The sequence below is a fragment of the Crotalus tigris genome, unplaced genomic scaffold (genome assembly GCF_016545835.1).
Source record: "Crotalus tigris isolate CLP2741 ecotype Arizona unplaced genomic scaffold, ASM1654583v1 scf7180000021363.294534, whole genome shotgun sequence".
NCBI classification, from domain to species: domain Eukaryota; kingdom Metazoa; phylum Chordata; class Lepidosauria; order Squamata; family Viperidae; genus Crotalus; species Crotalus tigris.
The window spans coordinates 155,709-181,387 of record NW_024098473.1 but is presented as its reverse complement, the minus strand read 5'-3'; the positions used below and the strand labels follow the sequence as shown (position 1 = coordinate 181,387).

The 25,679-nt window shown below is 35.0% G+C and overlaps 2 protein-coding genes and 3 pseudogenes across 6 annotated transcripts; all 5 read left to right on the top strand.

The window, feature by feature from the left end:
- Positions 1-663: 663 nt before the first annotated feature.
- On the top strand, positions 664-1,601 carry LOC120320416 (annotated as a pseudogene).
- A 4,721-nt stretch (positions 1,602-6,322) lies between these two features.
- On the top strand, positions 6,323-9,532 carry LOC120296602 (olfactory receptor 5V1-like). Of its 3 annotated transcripts, none has more exons than XM_039318413.1 (2): positions 6,323-6,514; positions 7,902-9,532. In XM_039318413.1, the coding sequence occupies exon 2, from the start codon at positions 7,924-7,926 to the stop codon at positions 8,854-8,856; it is 933 nt and encodes a 310-aa protein (XP_039174347.1). In that variant the 5' UTR covers positions 6,323-6,514; positions 7,902-7,923; the 3' UTR covers positions 8,857-9,532. The 3 variants fall into 3 exon arrangements, with proteins under 3 accessions (XP_039174347.1, XP_039174346.1, XP_039174348.1); XM_039318412.1 differs by having other exon boundaries at positions 7,143-9,532; XM_039318414.1 differs by having other exon boundaries at positions 8,231-9,530.
- A 2,979-nt stretch (positions 9,533-12,511) lies between these two features.
- Positions 12,512-13,476, top strand: LOC120320415 (annotated as a pseudogene).
- Positions 13,477-17,247: 3,771 nt separating this feature from the next.
- Positions 17,248-20,676, top strand: LOC120296615 (olfactory receptor 5V1-like). Of its 3 annotated transcripts, XM_039318437.1 has the most exons (3): positions 17,336-17,351; positions 18,000-18,113; positions 19,008-20,676. In XM_039318437.1, exons 2-3 carry the CDS (start codon positions 18,052-18,054, stop codon positions 19,960-19,962), a joined length of 1,017 nt encoding a protein of 338 aa, XP_039174371.1. In that variant the 5' UTR covers positions 17,336-17,351; positions 18,000-18,051; the 3' UTR covers positions 19,963-20,676. The 3 variants fall into 3 exon arrangements, 2 of the variants coding, with proteins under 2 accessions (XP_039174372.1, XP_039174371.1); XR_005553533.1 differs by lacking the exons at positions 18,000-18,113; positions 19,008-20,676 and adding an exon at positions 17,634-17,973 and having other exon boundaries at positions 17,248-17,351; XM_039318438.1 differs by lacking the exon at positions 18,000-18,113 and having other exon boundaries at positions 17,262-17,351.
- Positions 20,677-22,392: 1,716 nt separating this feature from the next.
- Positions 22,393-25,117, top strand: LOC120296607 (annotated as a pseudogene).
- Positions 25,118-25,679: the final 562 nt, after the last annotated feature.

Here is a 25,679-nt window from a genome sequence, read left to right as displayed (position 1 = left end):
TTTATAGTACATTGGTCAAGAAAAGTTTATTTTTCTTTATCTAAAGTATTTCATTATTATGTGAATCTCTCTGCACACTTTTCTTAATATGTACCAAGGGTCCGGGGGGGGGGGGGAAGCCTTCAGATTCTAGTACAAAAAGCTGCTTCAGAACAAACACAGATAACCTCTGCTTGGGTTTTAAATAGCTATTTGTTTCTGGGATATTGGAATTGTTTCATGATTTTATTTATTTGTATTGAATATTTACAGCTGAAGGATCAAGCTGGAGACAGATCATTTTGGACAAAATATGGTTGTTAAATTCATCATGGAGAAATCATCGTGGTCAAATCACAATGAAGAATCTGTGATAAGATAAGAGTCAACATGATGATCAACTCTTCAGTCCATCTATATTGAGCTTAGATCTAAAGCCCTGGACATTTTGAAAGCAATTTCAGACTCAAAAAAATAAAATTTTCAAAGAAGAAACCCTCCTTCCTCCATTTACTGTTTTGGAAGTATAGAACAATTGTTGCCTTATAAGTGAGAATTACAGTTTTCTCAATTCCATTTTTTCCTCTGCTAATCAATCCCTGCCCTTAGTTGTGCACCATATTCCCTAAATCGTGCCATTGACAGTTCATTTTCTCTTTCTGGAAGTTTCTACAACATATGAAAATGGAAACAGAAAATCGAACTACAACAAAAACCTTCTTTGTCCTTTCAGGATTCTTGAATAATTTGCCAGTGAATCTCTCCCTCTTCTTTATATTCCTCTTCATTTATGCCTTAACTTTTCTGGGAAATTTAGTAATTATGATTGTTACAAGATATCTCTCAAGTCCCATGTACTTTTTCTTAGCTCATCTGGCTTTTCTTGATATTTGTTTTTCTTCTGTCACCATCCTAAGCTGTTAGAAATTTGTATTGAAAAGAAGACTATTTCATATGTTGCTTGCTTTGTCCAAATGTTCTTTATTCTTTTAACAGCAACTAATGAAACATGCATTCTTGCAGCAATGGCTTATGACCGATATTCTGCCATTTGCAAACCTCTCCATTATGTACAAATCATGAACAAAGCATGTTGTAGATGGTTGGTGGGTAGTGCCTGGGCAGTTGGTTTCTTCTTTGCCATGACAAATATATTACCTGCTTTGAAGCTAGGTTTCTGCAGATCAAATCTTATCAGGCATTTCAGTTGTGAATTTCCATCTCTACTTGCCTTATCTTGTACAGATACATTCTCCAATTTGACTCTGTTCCTCATCACTGGTAGTGCAGTTGCCATATCTTCATTCACTGTAATTCTGTTTTCCTACATTCATATCATCTCCACTATCCTGAAGTTGAATTCTGCAGAAGCAAAAAAGAAAACTTTCTCTACTTGTGCTGCTCATCTTATTGTTGTGACTTTGTATTATTGCACTGGATGTTTTAGGTATATGAGGCCCAGTTCAGCCTCTTCAATTATTTTGGATGAACTCTTCTCCATTCAGTATAGTATTTCCACACCCATGCTGAACCCCCTTATCTATAGCCTAAAAAACAAGGAAGTGATGGAAGCCATCAAAAAGCTAATGGGCTACAAACCCTTGATTTTTTGTACTGTCTAGTATGGCTTGGTGTAAAGCAGATTGAATACTATGCAGACAGTGAGATGAGGAATGAACTGGTTGTTTTGGAAAACTATTACAAAGCTTGTTGTTGGTTACATATATATTAACAGATAAAATAAGTGGATTAGTTTAGTAGACTTCTTTTTGTGATCAATCATCATTTGGATAATGTCGTTTGAAGCCTGATATTTTTGGAAGTATTGTCCAAAGAGATTCTACTGATGAGTCTCATTCAAGATTCTCAGAATTTGTGATTGTATGACAACCTAAAATAATAAGTGAATATGTGTTACCATCATTTATGATATTCATCATACTGATATTGATTTATGATATTGATTATGACAATGATGAGAATTGCTAATGGAATGAATTTTTCTCCATTTGCGTAAGTATTTTCGCATGAAGAATTTAGATAGATGATAGATAGATAGATAGATAGATAGATAGATAGATAGATAGATAGATAATAGATAGAGATAGATACATAGAGATGCTGTATATAATTCTTCATGCAAAAATATATGTGCACATGCACACATACATACATAAAATGATGAAAAGTGAATATTTATTTTAATGAAACATTTATTTATCTAAACATTTGTTTTCTTTGCCATGATCTATCATGGAGTTGATCAATCTCACATTAAAATAAGGTAACATTGTTTTCCCTGTAAAGCAGGGGTTCTTAACCTTTTTGTGCTTGAGCCCCTTTGAGAGCCTGATGAAATCTAAAGATCCCAATTATGATTAACTATAACTATCAAAATAGTTTTAAAAAATAAATTAAAATTTAAAAACTGTAAAAAACTACTATATGCAAAAAATTTGTTGCTTTTCATATTTAAATTCATAAATTGCTGAAATATATTCATAGAGCACCAAGCAGTCTATTAACACCAGGTTAAGTTCACATGATCTAATGGCCATTTATCCTGTTCTGTTGTATTCAGAATCTGAAGCCATCATACTAACTCCTGGTTAGCTAAGGATCATGGGATCTGCTTCTTTTCTGCACATCTAAGTAAAACAATTGCTCTCAGATGTACCAGGCAGACTAGAAAAGAAGCATGACCAATTCTACTTAATTGAAACGCTACATCGACAAAATCTTTCAAGTCTGAAAATATAATGCTTCCCACTCCCAAGAAACTAGAGAGAGCCCTTCTGAGCCTCTTATTCTGCTCACTATCCAGCTGCAGGCTATTCTCTGACTGCCCTCTTCATAGCTATTATTTGCTCCATCTCCCAAGATCTTTCCTATATATCATTACAGATGGGGACCATTTATTTCTGAGGAGTTATTGTTAAATGGCAAACTTTACTTGCTGATAACCTACTGAATTAAAATTCTTTTAAGAGGCTGGAAGATTGGACTTTCTAACCTTCAGACTGGCTCTCAGGAGATGACCTGGCTTAGTTAGGACCTGTGTTTTATTTCCTCATCAGCATAGGACATATAAAGAATGAGCTTCTTCCCACTTGCCTTCCCCAGAACTGTGCAGAATTTGAATTCCCTGCCTGCCTGCCTGCCTTTCATTCCTATCCCTATTCAGATGCTGAAGTGAAAATTTGATACCATTGTATGACATGCCAACATTTCCTTAAATTTATTTGTTTGCTTAACATAGCTTATGAGCATGAATGCCACTTACTGTCCTTTTAGTAATAATATTTTATGCAATAAACAACTTAAACATAGTCAGAATACAGTGTAAACCACCATCAAGAAACTAACAGTACAATATAGATATAGAAGAGAAAGAGGGAGGGATACAGATAGAAATAGATATAGAAACGAGATAGAGAGAGAGAGAGAGAGAGAGAGAGAGAGAGAGAGAGAGAGAGAGAGAGAGAGAGAGAGAGAGAGATGTGTGATCCATTTAAATCAATTATCTAATACAAGAACTACCAAAATTTAAATTGGAATTTTTCCCTTCAAAAGAAAGGTTCTTCCAATTTCTTTAAAACTGTTGGGAGGAAAAAGTCATTTTCAACTGTCCACTATTCAGATTCTAAATATAGGGGAGATATGGGGAGTCACTCCCAAGGAGCAAGAGCTGAATGATAAAAACCTGGGTAAATTGTGAGAAAGAAGAAATAGGACTGAACTGGGAGAGGCAATGCTGTTCTGTATGTGAACAGCACATGTATATGAGCAACCCCAGAGTCAGGAAATTCACCCGACAGATGGTTACAACCAGTGATGGGATTCAACCAGTTTGCACCACTTCTGCAGAACCAGTAACTAATTTTTTGTTGCCCAGGCCCAGAATGGACTTCTGGAAGCAGCTTCCACACAGAAAACTGGTTGTTCACATATTTGAATCCCACCACTGGCTACAACAGTTTATATCAGACTGCACAAGTATGAACTAATTGCTTAGCCATCTTAAAAGGTTTTTCTGAGGTTTTTGCGGGTGTTTGTATGTAGGTCTTTGGTTATTCGGGTTTTCTCCTGCATAAAATTGGAAGTGTCTTAGCGATATTTCGACGAATTCCCATTCGTCATCTTCAGGCTGGTGTTTTCAGCTTTGTGCTTCTAGGAGCAAGACATTTCCAATTTTATGTGGGAGAAAACCCGAATAACCAAAGACCTACACACACACACACACACACACACACACACACACACACACACACACATATATATATATATATATATATATATATATATATATATATATATATATATTCAAGTCTTGGTGTATTCAGGTCTTTTGCCATGTAAGATTGAGAGTATCTTGGCAACGTTTTGACATCATTTTCAGGCTGGGGTTTTTGGCTTCATGCTTGTGTGAGCAAAGTGTGATCAGAGCTGCCGTCTCTTTATAAATATTGGTGGGAGGGTGTGGAGTGCTGGCTTAGTTGCTGTAGGTGGGTTGGTTGGCTGTGTTGGAGTTATTGTTTGTGGATTGTTTGGCTGTTTTGTAACATCCTGAGTAGCTGAGGTACTGGCTGTGTGCCCATTAGTCTTTTGTGTTGTAAACGACTTGGGTAATGGGCTGGTAGGAACCAAACTAATCTCCAAAACTGAACACCACAACAAGAGAATAATTATGGAAGCCATCAAAATAGAGAAACAACCCCACAACATGAATAAACATGATGATACCTCCCACCTAACAGACATCTGGAAACTAGCCCTAATCAACAAACGAGTCCTAGCCACGAAAACTGACTCCAGACCCAGAACAACACAGTACGCCACCATCATTCACCCTCACCAGACCAAAACCCAAGCCCAAACCCATCCCTCAGACGAAATGCAACTACCATCCAGAAGCCAAACCATGATGAATTTACCAGCTGCTGCACCTCCTTCGACCCCCACACAAAGCAAACGGACATACACCATGAACACAGAGCTAGACCGCAAACATGGAGCCAAACCAAAGCCCAGCATGTTACATCACAGCCTTCTGCTCCGGACATCACATCACAGAACTCAGGAGGTTACAACGCTAAAGCTCAGGATGTTACAACACAGCCAACCACCCAGGAAGTTGCAACACAGAACTCAGGATATCACTACACTAGATCTCAGGATGTTACCACACAGCTTTTGTAATCTTATCACTGTAATTGTCATATTACTGTAATTGTCATGCAGTAAGAACTCCCTAACCTTACACTCCTAGAAACATTAGCACCTGACAATTCTAAAAATGATTTTTTAAAAAAAATAAAAAGGAGACAAGCAAGGAGCAACTAGGTGAACAATCTATAAATAAATCTGTGTTTGATTTAAAAAGTAGTAGGCAGAGTCAAGCACATTGGCATATATAAAGGTCACATTAAATTTTAATCATATTGAGGTTCTTTGGGGGGTTGTTGAGGAAGGAATTTGAAGAGAATCATTTCCACGAGCTCCTGGTTTATAGTCAAACTCATTTCTCCGAAAATAGCAATTATTATGCAAAAAAATGTCTACATTTCTTTTAGATAGAAGAGAGATTCCTGGACTATTCCACAAGTTTACAGGATTGTACTACAACAAATAACACCTCAGAGGTTCCAGCACATTGCGTAAATAATAGAGATTAAGAAATGCAATAAGAATCTTTTTGCTGACATCTTCTGTTTGGAATTCATTTTGAAAAGTGTCTAATTTACACTTCCATTTGTGTGAGAACAAAATGTCCTGCTATATCTTAATACACTTTCTGGAGCATCCAATGGAATCCCTTTGACTAACAGTCTCCTTAAATGTATTGTCGTCAAAATTGTATTCCACTGAAATATATGTATCTGAAAGGGAAGGTCTGTCAATTGACTTACAACTTTAGAATAGTAAGCAACTCAAAGTCCCTTGGTTGTATTGGGCAGCTATATAAACTGAATGAATGAATGGATGGATGGATGGATGGATGGATGGATGGATGGATGGATGAATCATCAATCAATCAAAATTCATATGATTGCTGATAAAACTAGTGGAGAGACATGCTGGCCTCATTTATTTGAGAGCTAGAATAGGAAATGTTATAAAGGGAAAAAAAAAAAAGAATTAGCAAAGCCAGACTTTCCAGTAATCCCCAAAAAAGAACAGGAGTTGTGATCTCAACAGTGTATGCACCCTTAATGTGCATAAGTCAAAGGCTCTGGAGACTATTAGGAATTTATCAGCCTGGATGCTCTACATGGAAACATAACAAGGAAAGGAAATAAATTCAAATGTTACTCCTGTACATATTTTAATTCTGTGATCTGTATGGTATATGGCACCATTTGTCCCAGAGGAAACTTGACATTAAAAACATCAAAGATATATATGCATATCAAATGAGCAGTCACAGATCTTTGGCAATCAAGAAGAGATGCAGCACTTTAAAATTATAAAATCTTTACAGATTATCAATTTGACCTCAGTGTAGATTGCTTGCCAGGAGTTTCTAGAAGAATAGGTAAGTTTTCTAAGAAAAGGAAGGATGTTTCTTTCTTAAAAAGAAAAAAAAACCTGACAAAGTGTTGTATTAAAATAAATTGATCGCTCTTTGTCTTTACTTCTCTGAACTGGTCAAAGCAGGATCCCATATAATTCATTCTGTGTAATTTTCAGGGAATTGTTCAGATAGCAAAGATAAGACATGGTTAAATATTCCACAGAGTTATAACTGTAGAGCAGTTTTTCACAATACAATGCCCTCTAAATAGGTTTTATTGAAAATTCTCTTAATTCTTCATCAAAGTGTGGGAGCTTTTGTAAAGGACACTTGTTGGGGATATAGTATAGGGAATATTGAAATAGGATTTTTTATTATTATTTTCTTTGACTTCTGTAGTTTATTTTGCTACACATTGAAATTAGCTGACTAAGTTTTTGTTAGTGTTTATTCTGTCATAAATTCCCTGGGAATGAAATACAGAATTTTTGTGCCAAATAAAGTTAATGGTAGAATGTATTTTCATTCTTACCTTCTGGTTATAGAGCTAAATTTATTAAAATTACTGATGTATTTCAGTCTCTCTCTCTCTCTCTCTCTCTCTCTCTCTCTCTCTCTCTCTCTCTCTCTCTCATATTATCATTACAAGGAACAATTTCCTGACCGTACATGGAAAAAGTGACCAGCAACCCTAAAATCTTTCCTCCAATAACATTGTATTGTTGTGGTCTTTAGTGGTCAAAATAAATAAATTTTGAAACTGCATTGCTGAAAAATATATATCCAAAAAATCTGTATATGTTGAAATTTCATGTGCATATTGCTGTTCAAATGATTAATCAGCTTTGACAAACTTTTATCAAGTGTTTTCAGTTCTGAATTCCAATCTCCACTTGCCTTATCCTGCACATAAACATTCCTAATTGCATCATATTCATAATATCTGGTAGTTTTGATGCAAATTCTACATTGATTATTATCCTAGTCTGCTACTTCCATTTCAGCTCAGCTATCCTGAAGTTGAACTCAGCAGATACAAAGGGGAAAATTTTTCCTATTTGCAGTTCTCACCTTATAGTTGTGGATTTATGTTACGACACTCCCTAGTTTACATATATCAGCCTCCTCAGTTATTGTGGATGAATACTTCTCTATTTTTTCTCTCACAGATCCCAACTAATACACATTTTGAAAGTAATGCAATTTCAAAAAAAAGTATCTTAAGGATAAATGAGTATTTTTGTCTCTCCCTTTTGTATATGTCTGAAAATAGAGAATGTGTTGCCCCTCATATACTGTGTTAAAGTTTCTCTCATATTTTTCCCCTGATATTCTTTCCCCACCCATCTAATTGTGCAATGCATTGTATTATGTAATGGAAATGTTATTTTCTCTTCTTGTTTTGAAGTTTCTACAGTGTGTGAAAGGAAATGGAAAATCAGAACACCACAGTCACTTTTTTTGTCCTTTTGGGATTTTCATACATTTATCCAGTCAATATTTTCCTTTTCTTGGCATTTTTCCTGATGTATGCTTTGACTTTATTGGGAAATGTTATGATTATGGTAGTAACAAATTATCTCCCCAACCCCATGTATTTTTTTCTAGCTCATCTGGCTTTTCTTGACATGTGTTTATCTTCTGTTATTGTGCCCAAGCTGCTGGTGATTTTCTGGGCAAAAAAGAATATTTCATATTCTGACTGCTTTATTCAGATATTCATTGTCTTTCTTACAGGAGGCACTGAAGATTGTGTCCTTGCTGCAATGGCTTATGACCGATATGCTGCCATTTGCAAGCCCCTCCATTATATACAAATTATGAATAAATCATTTTGTAAGTGGCTGGTGGGTGGAGCATGGGCAGTTGGCTTCTTATGTGCTTTTGTAAATATATTACCTATTTTGAAGCTAGATTTCTGTGGACCAAATTTTATCAAGGATTTCAGCTGTGAATTTCCATCTGTACTTGCATTATCCTGCACAGAAACATCCTCCAATTGGATGGCATTTCTGATATCAGGTAGTTTTGTTGCAAGTTTTTCATTGATTATCATTTTTGTCTCCTACATTCATATCATTTCAACTATCCTCAAGTTGAATTCAGAAGAAGCAAAAAGGAAAACTTTCTCTACCTGTAGTTCTCACCTTATTGTTGTGGTTTTGTATTATGGCACAGCCTGCTTTAGAAACATGAGGCCCAGCTCAGCCTCCTCACTTATTGTGGATGAATTCTTTTCTATTCAATACAAGATTTCAACACCAATGCTGAACCCCTTTATCTACAGCCTGAAAAATAGAGAAGTGAAGGAAATAATAAAAAAACTAATGGGCTATAAACCCTTGATCCCTTCTTCTTTGTAAACTGGTTTAATGTTGGATTAATTGACCATTCCGTGAGAATTTAATTGAGAAACAAATGTATTATTTTGGAAATGTATTTAAAGACATCTAGTTTGGCATATGTGGAATATATTGGTTGAATTCAAGACAAGGGAAATTAATTTGTAAAGTTTAGTAGGCTTACACTTAGTGAAAAATATTAAATCAGACAATATGTATTAGAAGATATTTTTCCCCTAAAACCTTGTCCCTATATCAACTTATGAAGCATATACATAAGTAGTATACAACAGGGTTTCTCAGAATCTGTAATTGTATGACATCCTAAAGTAACAAATGAATTTGTGTGACCATTCATAAGAATAGTGATATTGATGAGGATGATCATGATAACTGGTAGGAGAACAAAACTTTTTACATTTATGTGCAGACTTTTGTGTGGGAAATTTCTGTGCAACCTAATAAATAGTGAACATATGTTTCAATGAAACTTTTATTTATTTACCTGCACTCATATTTTGTTTCTTCATCTCCTCTTCACTCCATTAATCTGACACTGCTATTATGAAATATGCTACTAAAGCATGCAATAACTCCTAGGGAAGCCCACCGGCCTTTGATGATAGAATAAGGATTATTTTGCTTTTTTACTGTGGTAGGCATCACCTGCTAAGTTCAACTGTTTTTAAGGGGCATGCAGATGGGAAGCTGGGTTTTCCAACTTTTTGTGTGAGTCCAGAAGGTGTCTGCTTCTTCTGAGTAATAACATCTGTCGCACAATGGCTAATAAAAATGTGGATATTATTTTATCAGCAAATACATAATGTGCTGAACTTGGTGGTACATTTTCTTCCTGACTCTGAGGACATGCCTCTATTTGGGCAGATCCTGGCAGATCTCTTGGTCCGTAGGAGGTCACATGCAGAGGGGGCTTCTACATGGCTTGGGACTGGGTTAGCTAAGGGATTGTCTTTTATCAAAAGTTGTTACCCATCTGATCAGATTCAACAGATTGAGCATGCTGCAGTTCCCATCAGCCAAAGAGTACCAACTGTTGCAGTCCCTGCCTTATGGAATATTCTCCTCTCAGAATGGTTCCAACCCTGTTTACTTTTCACGAACCTTTAAAAACTTGGCTATCTACCTGGGTCTAGGCCTCAGAATATATAAAGAGATCTGTTACTTGGGTTTACTATTAGTTGATTAATCATCCTGGGTACTGTTTATACTTATTTATTTTGTGTATGTTTTTATTGTTTTAATGTATTTTAAGTTGTTTTAACTATTTTAGAAATATAGAAATATAGAATTGTAAGCCCCCAGACTCACGGTTGAGTAGGTGTCTATATAAATTGATTGATTGATTGAATGAATGAACAAACAAATGAACAAATGAATGAATGATACACGTACACATACATATAAGTATACACAAGTATGTTTTACCATTAATTTATATATTCTGTATTTGGGATATACAAACCAAACTTTCTTTGTAGTGTATCTGGTAACTCTGCTATCTTTTGATTTTTTTTCCATTTTTGATTAATTTGTAGGCTGTCATTTTACTATTATCTGTGCAACTCTATAATAGGTCACCATTTCAAAGATATTTCCTTATCTAAACATAAAAGCTAAATTATCAAGGGCAAAAAAAGCAGTGAAAGTAGGAGAAATTTGTGCCTTCTTGTTCACTTGACCATCTCTGCCTGCCCTCCAAGGGCTGATGGGGGGAATTGATCTACCAGCATGGCATGGCTAAAGTGGGACCAGTTTATGTCAGGGTTCCCTGATCTCCAGGCTGTGGTGACATGGAAGTACTGAAGCTACAAATTTGCCAAATTTCAATCCCACAAGACTCATGGATCCTGGATTTTGAATATATTCTGCAAGCTTACCCATTTCAGCTATCTGGTTCAAAAATTGTTGCCCTATGTTTCACCCAATTGAAAATTACAGACACAAGAGTTTTAGTAGTCTCTAGATATAAATGGATACATGAACAATTAGTTTGTAGATTGATGTACTTGACTGCATTCCTTTTATGTAGTTATATTACCCCATAGGAGTTTATGTTGTTCACCAAATAATTCCTTGAATCAAGGAACTCCTTAGCCTTCCTAAAATTAGGAATCACATTATAAAATTAAGTTGAATGAATCTCCTAGTGGACAATCACTTAAATATGAGCCAGCAGTGTGTTGCAATTGCCAAAAAAGTGAACACAATGCTAGGCTGCAGTAACTGAGGGATAGAATCAAGATCATATGAAGTGTTAATATCACTTTGCAATGCCTTGGTAAGGCCACACTTGGAATATTGCATCCAGCTTTGGTCACCACAATGTAAAAAAAGATGTTGAAACTCTAGAAAGAGTACAGAGAAGAGCAACAAAGATGATTAGGGGACTGGAGGCTAAAACATATAAAAATGGTTGCTGGAATTGGGTATGTGTAAGGACCCACCTCATTTTACATCTTAAGAAGACAGAACTCTTGGAATATCTCTTCCAATAGGCATCTTTATTAAGAGAAAATGATTGCAGGCATGCTAGACAGGATCTGGGGAATTATCTCCATCCTTCAATGTTTTAAGTGTTTCCAAGCAGCCCCCACCCCACAGTTCTTTTGGGCAATGATCACTCATCCTCTCTTTTTCCAGATCCCAGGTGTTCCCCCCACTTTTCCCTCACTGCCGGCAAAAGGGAGACTTCAGAAAGAGAGAGTAGATGAAAGGTGATGGCCATATTGTTATGGTCAGTCCTCTTGATGAGAATCAACATCCAGTCACTTTGTAGTTTAATGAAGGAAGTGAGAGTCATAAACCCCCCTTGCTTATCCTCCTCCCCTTTTGTAGTATGACAGAATCCAGAGAGAGTAAGAAATGGGTTTTTTTCAGAGTAGGTAGCTAGAAATGAAATATAATTGGATTCTGACATATGTCTAGTTTAATGAAGAGAAGGACTAGGACATGATAGCAGTGTTCCAATATGTTGGGGTTGCCACAAAGAAGAGAGAAGTATTCTTCAAAGCCCCTGAGAGTAGGACAAGAAGCAACGGATGGAAACTAATCAAGGAGAGAAGCAATCTAAGAAAAAATGTCCTAATAGTTAGAACAATAAATTTTTAGAATAAAATATAGCAATGCTTTGTTTGCTCCTTGATTTTTTTTTCTTTAAATATTTTAAATGACATATATAAGCAATGATGTATAGGTTATACAAATAGGTTAAGACGAAAACCAATATGCTTCAGTGAAGGCTCTTAGCAGATAACAACATGCTATGTGAATGTGGAGAGACACAGAACCTGGTCCATCTACTGGTAAGTCAGCTATTATCAGAAACATGTACCCATAATGACTTATTTTTGGCCAACAACAAAGCCAAGAAGGTAGTTTCATTTTGGCAGTTAAAAGTTTCATCTAGACATGGAAGAAGAAGAAGGAGGAGGAGGAGGAGGAGGAGGAGGAGGAGGAGGAGGAGATGTAATGCCATGTATGCCTATGTCTTTTGTTTCATTTTATCCTTGAACTATTTCACTGGTTATATAGCTTTTGATTCTATTTCTTCTGGTATAAACATCTTATGAACTATCATAGTATTAGAAAAAATGAAAAACCATTCACACTTTTTTAAAAAAGAAATTGTTTCCACAGAAGCAGCAGCAATCCTAAGATGGAACTTTCCAATTATACTACAGTGACTGAGTTTGTTATCACAGGATTCTCCAGCCTGCAAAAGACCAGAATTCCATATTTGTACTCATTCTAATCATGTACACATTAACAATAATAGGAAACACAGTCATAGTCGTCATCACTAGTTGTGAGCATTCTCTCAGCACCCCAATGTACTTCTTCTTGAGAAACTTTTCCTTTCTAGAGATCTGTTTTACTACAGTTACAGTCCCAACCATATTGGCTGACCTCATTAGAGAAAAGAATGTTATATATTTCAACTGTTGTCTTACTCAGATATATTTTTCCATGCTTTTGGTGGCATTGAGTGCCTCCTTCTGGCTGCAATGGCTTATGATAGATATGTGACTATACATTTTCCTCTGAGATATAATAGAATTATAAATAATATTGTCTGTACTCAATTCTGCATTTGGTCTTGGATTACTCGTTTGGTCCTACCACTAATACCAGTTTTTTCTAATATCACAGCTCAGCTATTGTGGAAGCAATATTGTAGATCATTTTTTCTCTGATATATTGCCATTGCTCAGGCTAGTTTGTAATCAGACCCAACTCAATGAAATGTTGAGTTTTTTCATCTGTTCTTTCATTCTTGTTGGATCATTCACATTAACTGCAATTTCTTATGCTGCCATCTTGATTGCTGTTCTGAATATTCATTCTTCAGATGGATGTAAAAAGGCCTTTTCTACCTTTGCCTCCCATTTAACAGTGGTTGGTATCTTTTATGGAACCATGATGTTCATCTATGTCAGGCCCACCCGAAATTTCTCCTTCAACATGGACCAGTTGGTTGCTATGTTCTACTGTGTTATCACTCCACTTTTGAATCCCATGATATATAGGCTTAGGAATAAAGAAGTTAAACAAGCTCTTAAAAAAATGTATGTAAAAGATTGGAAGACTATAGTCCTGAACAAGTATTCTGAAAAACATTAAGTTATACAAAAGGAACGAAAACTGTGTTCTATTTGCAATTTTGTAATCACCCAATCTAGAAATAACTATTGCTATTCTATAGGCCAGTGGTGGCGAACCTATGGCACGGGTGCCAGAGGTGGCACTCGAAGTCCTCTCTGTGAGCACATTTGCCGTTGCCCCAGCCTTGCCTCCCATCATGACCCCCTCCTCTCCAGCAGCCCCCCTGAAGGAGAGTTGCTCACGGAGCAGCGTAGCCAAGGACATGGTAGCCAGGCAGCATAGACAAGACTCTGCCAGCACACCCCATCATGCAGTTAATTCTGCAGAGTTCAGGCAGAGGGTGTGGCCCACCATAGTGCTGCTGGGCTGCCTGGGCATTCTGTGGCGGGCCCTGGAGGCGATGAGTGGTCCTGTGGGCAGGTGGGGTGGGGGATGGGGGGCAGAGCAGGGTCAGGCAGGGGGGATGGAGTGGGTACGGGACCAGTTTTGGGGCACTCAGTCTCTAAAAGGTTAACCATCACTGCTATAGGCCCTCTTTCTGAGTAGACCAACATACAGTTGTATTCTTAGTAGCAAATATAGTGAATACTTCATAGCATATTGACTACTGAAGTTAAAATTAATGAGGCATATTTAGAGTATGTTTTCTCATTAAAAAAAGGAAGAGGGAAACAGGAGAGGAGGGAGGAGGAGGAAAATACGTAGTTTTCTGAATTCAGCTTTAAATATCAAAAATCATTTTCTAAGTGAAAAAGCAGGTTTCAATTTTAATTTGCCAAAAGTAAGAAGAAATATATTTTCATACTACTCTGCATATTTTATCTTGTATATAAATAAAATGATAATAAATGATGAATAATAAATGATGACAACTGTCTTTAAATTTATTTTTATTTTATATATTTATTTATCAAATTTTTGAAACTGCCCATCTCCCTTACCAGGGGACTCCGGGAGGTGAAGAAATAAAAAAAAATATTAAAACATGAAATTCTTGTTTTAAAATTTATAATTTAAAAAGCAAGGATAGATTATAAAGTAATATTAAATAGTAATAAAAAGATGGGGAGAAAAGCTTTCTGGGTGCTAATCAGTAGCTGCATTCTCTTCTGTGGGTTCCAAGCATATTTTTACATCTTTCCAAAATTGCTGCCTGTCTCACCTCTGGGGAGCGAATGTTCCAAGGATGGAGGCAATGGCAGAGGAAACTCTTTTCTTGGACCTTGCTAATCAGAATTCTTCATCTCACATGGTCCACAATATACCATCCCTGCCTCACAGGTGACATGGTCTAATGCAGGGGTAGCCAACCTCAGCTCTTTTATGACTCATGGACTTCAATTCCCAGAATTCCTGATTCAGGAATTCTGGGAGTTGAAGTCCATGAGTCATAAAAGAGCAGAGGTTGCTTACCCCTGATTTAATGTAATAGGATGAAAATGTTTCCATAGATAACATGGCCCCAAACAATATCATCTTCCTTAGTGAAAGGTAACTTAAAAGAGTCTAATAAGGTTGGTAAAAGACAAAGCACAAACAAAAGATATATACAGGATGGATGATGGCACAGGAAGAAATAAAACAATGATATTGTTTCTTTGCCAAGTCTCTCCATTTACATTTTCAGTGTAACATTAATATCTTATGATCATGCTGGCTCATCATACTGTGTTGTTTCACTATATCTGTTGCATATTGATTGATTACATGGTGTGGAGTTTATCAATTACATAAATTACTATCCAGAATGGATGGAAGGGAGAGTGGGATATGAAAGGCAGACAGTGATAATATTTTTATTATTTTTTTAGAAAAAGAGAACATTTACATTGTCAATAGCCTGATTAATAACAATTTTGTCTAGGTCACATTTAAGAAGATTTTTACTGAAAAAAATTACTTAAAGTGTAGCTTTAAGCAAAACAATACCTTGAGGTCTGTATGATTTGGCTTTACAGAAATAAAAAAGAAAACTAAACTAGCCAATTTATCCAGCTCTATCAAATATTTTTATAACCAATATGATTTCATATTATACCAGGAATAATATCTCATTGTGCTTCATAATTCTAACATCTCTCCATAAGAGGAAGCAACATAATTACCATTGTGTCTACTTCTGTTAAAGCATGCTGCAAGGAGACAAAGTAACATTTCTTTGTTACTTCCATCACAGTAGTCTCCAATGGAAGGAAGCTAACAGGGTTATAGTACATCTCAATAATTCCAATGGTTAATTTTGGACCTGAAGATTTGTATTTATCTTCATATCCTTAGAATAGGAATGTGAAATAATTATTCATTTATCAAACTTATGTAACACTCAACTTCTAATCCTGGGCAGCTTAAAAGTACTAAAACAAGAAAAATACAATTAACAACAACAACAACAACAACAACAATAATAATAATAATAATAATAATAATAATGCCATTAATACATGAGCAGTCCCAGTGATATGCTACCCAGCCAGAATGATCAACTAGACTTTGGCTGAACTGGAAAATCTAGACCGGAAAACACATAAACTTTTGAATATGCACCACACTCTATATCCAGGAAGTGACATCGACAGGCTGTACCTGCCAAGAAAAATAGGGGGCAAAGGACTATTGCAAATCCACCAAACTGTAGAAGAAGAAAAACGAAGTTTGAATGACTATGTGAATCAAAGTACAGAAAAACTGCTGCAGGCTGTGAAAACAGAGAACATTATAAAAATAACAGAAACAAAGGCACAATATAAGGAAAAATGGCTGGATGACAGATTAAATAGATGGAAAACCAAAGCTTTGAATGGACAACATTTGAAAAACATTGAAGGAAAATGTGATAACAACTTGACCTGGCCATGACTTAAGATGGGAACCATCAAGAAAGAAATGGAAGGCTTAATACTGGCTGCTCAAGAACAAGCACTACAAACTAATGCCATGAAAGTGAAGATACAAAAATCCACTTACAATCCAAATTGCTGACTTTGCAATGACAAAGTTGAAACTGTTTCACATCTAACTTGTGTGAGTGCAGCAAAATTGCGCAAACTGACTACAAAGCTAGACATGACCGAGTTGCTAAATTAATCCACTGGGCATTGTGTAAAAAATACGACTTGCCTGTGTCTGAAAAGTCATGGGAACATAGGTTGTAAAAAATTGTTGAGAATGAGAGGGTGAAGATCTTGTGGGACTTTTGAATACGGCAGATCACCATTTGGAACACAACATGCCAGATATCGCAGTTGTAGAGAACCAAAGTGTATAGCTGATTGATTTGCTATACCAGGAGATGCCAGAGTTGGATCTAGATATATCTAGAAATATTCCATCAAAGGAGCAATTAACAAGCATGTTGATCTAGATCCAACATATCAGTATGTAAGAAACCAGACCATTTGAAGGGCCAATCAACAAGGGAACCAATCAGATGCTCAGAATTCAAATATAGCTTCTAATGAACAAACAACCGCATGACCAACTGACCACACCAGCACACAAGATGCTTATGAGATAAGGAGAATAGGACAAGAAAATCCTGCTGATGATATTACCTAGTTTAGTAATGAAACATTCAGAAATTATATTTAAAAAGCTTGGAGAAAAACCACAACCAAAATTCAGAATGTGTCTCACAGAGATCTGGATTCCTGAGAGAACTGTGAAAAACACAAAGCCCAATGGGGAGTAGTAGGTCTGTGGAACTGAAACCTGTGGGAGAAACCTGTATTTTAAATGCCATAAAGTCATTTCACTAGTTAATATATTACTTTACCAGTACTATGTTCTATTAGACCAAACACAACTTTCTTACACTGTTATTCTGTTATATTTCCTTCTCAAAATTTTGTGAGGCAAGCAAGCATCTCATCTACTGAAAGGCTTGAGTGTAAATGGTAAAAGCTTTTCCTGCTACAAATTAGTTCTACTTGTCATCTATAGATGTATTTTTCTTTCATTATATTGTTTCAGTAATGCATTATTGTTTTATCCTTGATTAATTTTACTCCTTATCAATTAGATCTCCTCAGGCATCCATTGGCATAAATGAAAATATTTTGCTTTGCTTTATCATAGTATATTGCTTAAAAAGAAGAAAGAGTAATGTTTCTTCTGCAAAGTAAATACTTAGTAGAAGTGAATAGGTTTAATATATCTATGTTTGATGTTTTAAACAGAGAATAATATTAGATGTCTAACTTATTTCACAATAAAATGGAAGAAATGCAGTACATAGTTCTGAGAATTAGAGAAGAAAAAAATAACTTAAAGAGAAATCAGATGAATACTATTATAAGCAATATCCAAATCAAATGAACAGGCAAGTCTGTTTTAAGTTTGGTTAATATTTTTTTTGTCAGAGATGTTATTTTATTTTAATTTTTAGTATTTTAAAGCAATCTATACTTTTGTAACCACCTCACTATAGAGTCTCCTGGTATTCTCTGATTTATACTCCATTATCCCCACCAGCATTTCTTCACATTTTAGTAATGTGAAATTTATTAAGCAAAACCTTCCACTCACTGAAATATATTAAATAGGAAGTTCAGACTGAACTTCAGGAAAAGTTTCCTGACTGTACAAAGTTTGTCAATGAGATGTCATCTATCAGAGATGTATAATGGATCCTGCATTGAGCAAGGAACTGAATACAGGTGACTTCTATGGTCATTTTCAACTTTAAGTTTCTGTAACATTTTCAGTGGACCACAATTTCTTTATCCTCACATACACAATTTTTATATAAATTGTGTATGTGAGGATAAAGAAATTGTGGTCCATTGAAATTTCTTCTACAAGAATATTCCAAACAGAAATTTATAAATTCTCTCAGAAATGTCTTATGGTAAATTAAATTTAAAAAAAGCTGATGAAAAACACATAAGTCATAATGTATTTGTTGATAAAAGAAAGTGGACTTGCATTAGGGGCAAAGTTCTTAATGATAAAAAAGATAATCTTCTTATAGGAATGATCCAAAAGTTTCCTTAACAGATTTCTTTTAATTATATAGACCAAATGCTACGTAGATTGTAGCATAACTATATTTTTGTATAAAGCAATAGTCTTTTTTGCATTTCTTAACTAAAAAAAAAAGTGGGTTTCTAGGCCAAATTATATACATGATGCAATTAATATTAAAAATATTGTGAAGCTGAATCCAGTAATGACTTGAATCTGATAATGACTGAATCTGAAAATGATAATGAAAAGGTAAAATTTTAATTTGAAATAATTTAATTAAATCTGAAATATTCTGATTCAAAACTAGGCAAAACTCTCCTGTTATTATTGGGAAATGGGAAAAGCAGCTTAAAAACTCTGGCCATGAAGGTAGTATGGATGAATGAATGAAATTTGAAGAGAGTGTTGAAATGCAAAACTAAAAAATGTAGTATTTAGTCGGAGAAATTGAGGATTCAAAATAATTGGGTATAATGGTAATACATAGGGAGAAGAGTTTCTGCAGTGAACATGGAGCTGGAGCCATAATTAAACACATACGTGATAAGATACTAACTCTTCTTTTTTTCTCCCTCCATATCCAGTATAAACATCATGTTCTTATCCAAAACTGGGAATCAAACGTCTGTTACAGAATTCATATTACTGGGAATTTTAAATATTACACATGGAAGGAACTTCTTTGCCATCCTTTTTCTTATTATGTATATTATCTGTATTTCAGGGAATTCATTCATAATTACTGTAACTATGTTAAATCAATCTCTCCACACACCCATGTACTTTTTCCTTGGCAATCTTTCTTTTTTGGATATTTGTTATATCTCTGTGACTGTACCAAAAATGTTTGCAAGTCTTTGGCTGCAATGTCCCATCATTTCTTTGGCAGATTGTGTAGCGCAGCTTTATTTCCTTATTGCTTTAATGGGCACTGAAGGATTCCTACTTGCCTTCATGGCTCTTGACCGCTACTTTGCTATATGCCGCCCTTTGGTCTATACTAGGCTTATGAATAAATACACCTGTCTCCAGTTAGCTACCATATCTTGGGTTTGTGGTTTTCTAAATTCTTCTCTCCATACAGCACTCACATTCCATTTGTCTTTCTGCCAGTCTAATAGGATTAGTCACTTTTTCTGTGACATCCCTCCTTTATTGAGTATCTCATGCTCTGATGTATTATTTAATAAACTTGCCATTTTCACAATAGGCATATTTATAGGTCTTACTCCTTTCTTTTTTACATTGGTCTCTTATGTGTTCATCCTTCATGCTATTATGAGCAATGATCACAAAGGGCGGCATCACAAAGCCATTTCTACTTGTGTATCTCACATTCTAGTTGTGATTCTGTTTTATGGTTCTGCTATCTTCACATATTTCAATCCCACATCTACCAATTCATATCAGATTGTAGGAGTTTTATATAATATTTTGACCCCCACACTCAATCCCATAATCTACAGTTTACGGAACAAGGAAGTGAAACTGGCTCTGAAGAAATTGATGCACCTGAGGAAACTGGTCCATGGCAGTTAGGATCCAATTCAATTAATTTAAATCAGGTTTATTCAACTGGTACAGTATAGGGAAGAAGATGAACAAAATAAGTTTTGTACAAAATATGTGATCCACCAACACGTGGCAAATGAGATGAGTTATGCTGCAAGTCCTCTTTCTTTCAGTTATGTATTCATCCAAAGCGTTTAATTGTTTTTCAGATAAAATCTTCTGTTTTATGACATACTGCTGATAGCTTCCAAAAGAAAGTTATATCTGATTTAATTCATTCAATAGTTCCTAAATTGTATAAATGCTAGGAAGAATGGTTGTGTTTGAGAAGCATGGTGAATCTTTCCATTTTTTTTTTTTTTTTTTTTTTTGGCATTTGTCCTCATTATTTGATTATCCAAAATTGTAATTTAGGGAACAAATTGATTGCATACATCTTCTTAAATGTCCATATTATATTGTTTGATATTACTGTCATTAATTAATTTTAATGTATCAGCCATTTTGTTTTCTTTTGTTCTGTTTGAAGAAAATGTATTTCAAAATCTAATAAGCAAAGATATTGAAGACTTGCTATTTTAATATTGTTTGTGATACTCCTCTCTTGCAACTATATAATAAAATCAACTCAAAGAAAATTTATGAAGAGATGTAACACACAACACAATGAATTGAGGATAAAAGCTTATATTTGAAAATATAACATAGAAAGCTCTTATTGTATTTGTTTCAAGCCATTTTACTTGGTTACATCATTTCCCATTATTCATTCCTAGACAAATTCCTAAATAAAAGGTATTAATGCTACTGATCCTATGTCAGTTGGGCATTATTATACTTAATTTTGAAGAAATTAAACAAAATTGTTGAATTTGGTTTCTGAAAATATAAAGATGGGAGTTGTATAGATTGAACAGTTAATAGAAATAAAGATCTCTATATAAATCTTTAAGACGGTTCAGGTTTTAAGAAACAAAACATTCTTGTGAAAGAAGGAAAAGGTAAAAAAAAGGAACAACATCCTAGATATCTTCAATTTTATATTGCAACAATGTAAGTTGCAGGAGAAAGCCAGCCCAATAAGAATGTGTGTCAGCTTGTCAGAGAACAGCATGAAGCCAGCTTGCCAGGTGAGCAGAAGATCAGAGAGAGGGAGAGAGAGAGGAAGACAGAGAGAGGGAGAGAGGGAGAGGGAGGGAGGGAGGAAGAGAGAGAGAGAACTCATGCACAGCAGCCTCTATTTCTTTTTAATTAAACTCTTCAATCAAGCTTCCAACCCCTGCACGCAAGCTTTCACATTTTGCGGCTCCCAGTGTTTTCTTTTCTCTGGGAAATGGGTCCAAGTGGCTCTTTGAATGTTTAAAGTTGCCGACCCCTGCTCTAGGCCATAGTATTATTTGAAAAATTCTGTGCAAACAGCCTCTTCAGTTCCTGTTTCTGCATAGCTTTGCTTTCTTCTTCTTAAAGTTGAATTAAGGCAGAGAGGTTGGAGAGAAGATAAAGAAACTGGGAATGGGGTGGGGGTGATTAGGCCACTCAAAAAGGTCATACTTTATGTTAACAAAGAATTCCAACAGCTGTTGCATTATTTCTGTTTGAAGACCGCATTCAAGCATCTCAAATCTATTGGAGAAATACAAATTAAAATAAGAACTGGTTTACTTGCAGCTTCCTTGGATAACAGAAATCCCTCCATTTCAGCAGACTTGGAAGAGGGTTGTTGTCCAAGGCTGACTCCATTGCTAGTGTTTCCTTTTGCCCATCTTACTCAGACAGATTACTCAAGGAGTTTATAATCCTTCCTCCACTCTTACTTGATTGTTTTCTTCTTCTTTTTCTTTTTCTCAACAATTTACAGCTATTAAAATATAACAGTACCTATTGCCATTTAAAAATAAATAAAAACTGGATTCCAGGAGCTTATGAGACTTCCTGCTAACAGCTTACATGATGCTCCATTCCTCCTCCAACTCTCTCATTTAAGAAAATGATAAGGTAGATAAGATACTACTTAAAAGAGGCTAGAAGCAGAAGATTATGACCAGTGTTTTCAGGCCTAGGTATAGCACAGAAACAGCATATAGTTTGATGACAATCTCTGGTATTGCAACTATTCTTGTTTATTCTTGTTTTTGATGGCTATTTTAAAGGACAATTCCCATTTCATAATTCCTGCAAATTTTATTCAATCTGTATTTAAAATAAGATTGTATCATCTTCTATTTGGAAAAAGTAATTGTGGTTATATGGCCCTTTACAGGTAATTTTTTTGTTTAACTGTTACTATTTTCCATATTTACAAGATTGTCTCTGGGGAGAAATGCATTCCTAAATTAACAATCATCTGGGAATGAAACAATTCCTGAGAAAAAAGTTATTACTCTTGTAATGAATAACTCTTAAGTATAAATGTAAAACATGACTCATTAAATCATTCATTGCCATTTCAGATTTGATTGGAAACTATGAATGTAACTTCCAATAATGGTTAGCCATCTACAGAAATAAGAATTTGTTACTAGACATTTGGTATCTATGAGACATTTATTTTAAGATATCCTAAAGTGCTGATCATCAGATTCTGAGAATTGAATGAATTTAAGAGAAATTTAGCTCTATATCTATAAGTACCACATGAGGCTTCTGATGTTCTGTAAACAAATTATCTGACAAGATTGGATAGGTCTCAATCAATTTGATAATTTGCAAGGCTTTTGTCCATGTTCATTTTTTTATGAATTTATCTGCCTTGATCATCTAGAATGAATCCTCAATCTGATTAAATAATCCTGTTGATCAATAATATTCCCATGATTCAATAGCCTTAGAGTCACCATGATTAGATATAGTGTGGAAAACAAATCCAAGGCTGTGCCTTACAAAAGGTAAGCAAATCAAATGTTGGTTTCAAAGTGGGAAGAGATATATATATATATATATATATATATATATATATATATATATATATATATATATATATAAAACTGGTATGAAATATGTTATTTTTTTGTTTCAAAGTTTTAATAGGTAGAACAGCTTCCTTGATAAGAAATGCATTTCTCTCTAAATGCATCACTGCAATTGATACAAATCTGTAAGCAGATTTGAATGATTTAAATAAGTAGCAGATATATAAAAAATTCTATTTTTAATTTATTTTAGGAATGAGCCATATTTCCTATTCATTAAGTGACATATGGAACTTGAATCACTTCCCTCTGATGAATCAAGAGTGTGGATAACTTTCATAGAATATTTGAAAATTTGGGGACTGAGTAATACATGTGTCATACTATGTATTACATTAAATGCTTATTCTTATTTAATATGCATGAAATACTGACTTAGCTGTTTTTTGTTTGCTTGTTTGTTTTGTTTTGCTTTTTTAGAGATAGAAACTCTTGGAAAAGTTATCAGGACTGCGACATACAGGAACAAGATTATTCCTTTCCTTTATACCAGAGTTGAGAGGAGTTTCTCAAGTTACTATTACCTGCAGAGGAAAAGCTGCTACTATACATATTAACCTACTGCATATGCACCTGGCATGCCTAATCAATTATACTATGTATTGCCATAATAAAACCATAGACAGAATTTCCACTTGGGTAAAGATATAAAATTAATAGATAAATGAAGATATTATTTGCAATCTTTCATTTAATTAAAATGCAGCTTGGCCATTAAGTTATATTCTCCAAATCATGATAAAAATAAGTAGCTTTTAAGGTGTGATCACAAATCATAACTGTGCCTGGAAAAAGAAACTGGGAAAATTGGAACCTTGATAAAATAGCTCAGAATTTATTTAGGATTGTGTACTGTATGACTTTTTTCTTTTAATTAATTTAGGAGATCAAAACAGGATTGAAAGCCATGAAAGAAAAAATTAGAATGGTAATCAAGACAGTGAAGTGTTGCTAATTGAATATTAAATGCTGGAATCCTCCTGAAATACAAAAATGCTTACTTTATGTGTATAGGAACAATCAGGACAAAAGGCAATTATTGGATCAAGCATAAAAACTGTACAACATATAGTTTTTAATATCATTTTTATTCATGGTAGTCTGTTTATAGATCATGATTTCAACATGTGCTAAAAATCAAACATTTGTTATGGAGTTTATACTCTTGGGAGGTATGAATATTAAACAAGGGAAGAGTTTCCTCTTCCTCCTTTTTCTTATTATGTATATTATTTGTTTTGTGGGAAACTCACTCATGATCATTGTAGTTGTGCTAAATCAATCTCTCCATAGTCCCATGTATTTCTTTCTTGGCAATCTCTCATTGTTAGAGAGATTGCCAAGAGATGTTAGAGATGCTACATCTCTGTGACTGTGCCCAAAATGTTAGCAGATCTCTGGGTGGAATGTCCACGCATTTCCTTGATGGGCTGTGCTGCACAATTATATTGTCTCATAGCGTTGGTAGGCACTGAGGCATTCCTCTTAGCCTCCATGGCTCTGGACCGTTATTTTGCTATATGTTGTCCATTAGGATATACTAGATTCATGAATAAACATATATGTCTGCAGCTAGCTGGGATTTCCTGGGCTTGTGGTTTTCTTAATGCTTGTCTTCATACTGTACTCACATTCCGACTGTCCTTCTGTGGGTCAAATGGAATTAGTCACTTTTTCTGTGATATTCCTCCGTTGTTAAGTATCTCATGCTCTGACACATCAGTCAATGAACTTGCACTACACACTGTGGGTGTTTTCATAGGCCTAAGCCCTTTCTTCTTTACGCTAGTTTCTTATGCTTTCATCCTTCATGCCATTTTGAGCAACCAACAGAAAAGACATCTTCACAAAACCATTTCTACTTGTGCATCACACCTCACCATCGTGATTCTCTTCTATGGTTCTAGCATCTTTACATATATTCGTCCTATTTCCAGCTACTCAATGGAAAAAGACCAGCTTGTGGGAATTCTATACACTATCTTAACACCAACTCTCAACCCAATCATTTATAGCCTACGGAACAAGGAAGTGAAAATGTCAGTGAGGAAATTGATAGGTGAGACAATGTGTTTTATTATATTTAAATGAAATGTCACAGTTTAGGTAACAGATGAAATCCTGTGGCCAGTTTCATATAGCATATTGTTACAAAATTTCTGCAGAAATAAATTGACGATCATTGCATAACAATAAAAATGTAGTAAGAACAATATTTTAGTATTTTGCCTTATTTTAAATAATTTGCTAATGATAGTTTACTTATAGCTGTTATCTAATCATTCACAATTTCCCCATATCTCTCAGTTTTGTTTTTAAGTCTTTATTTCTTTCTTCTCAGCTTGCTTTTTCTTTTTCTTCTTTTTTTTTGGGGGGGGGGAGTTCCATGGCATAAAAAATATCACTTTAAAAGCTGTATATTCTCTTTCAGCATTTTTTCTTAGGAGAGTTAAAATAATTACATCTGTATAAAATAGACATCTTAGAGGATTTTTAAAGATGTTTATTTCCTTTCTAATATAATTTCATATTTTCCTGATGAAATCTAGCTTCATCATTTCTTGGATGGAGTTCAGAGTAATAAATAAACACATGTGAATTCTATTATTTATCCTGACTTCATTTCCATATATATGTTGCACTGAAGCCCGGGGCCTGCTCTAGGCCTCCCAAGGCCTTCCTCATACCTAAGGCACCATGAAGCCCACTTAATGACTTGTGTGATTGCTTAATAGGAAAGTTGCATTAATAATAAAGTAACACTCATGCACTATG

Bases quoted from the DNA above. Each gene is read 5' to 3' on its own strand.
- LOC120296602 (XM_039318413.1), top strand. From the start codon at position 7,924: ATGGAAAATCAGAACACCACAGTCACTTTTTTTGTCCTTTTGGGATTT.
- LOC120296615 (XM_039318437.1), top strand. From the start codon at position 18,052: ATGAGATGTCATCTATCAGAGATGTATAATGGATCCTGCATTGAGCAA. The intron at 18,114-19,007 runs GTGACTTCTATG...CTCCATATCCAG, and splicing joins GAGCAAGGAACTGAATACAG to TATAAACATCATGTTCTTAT.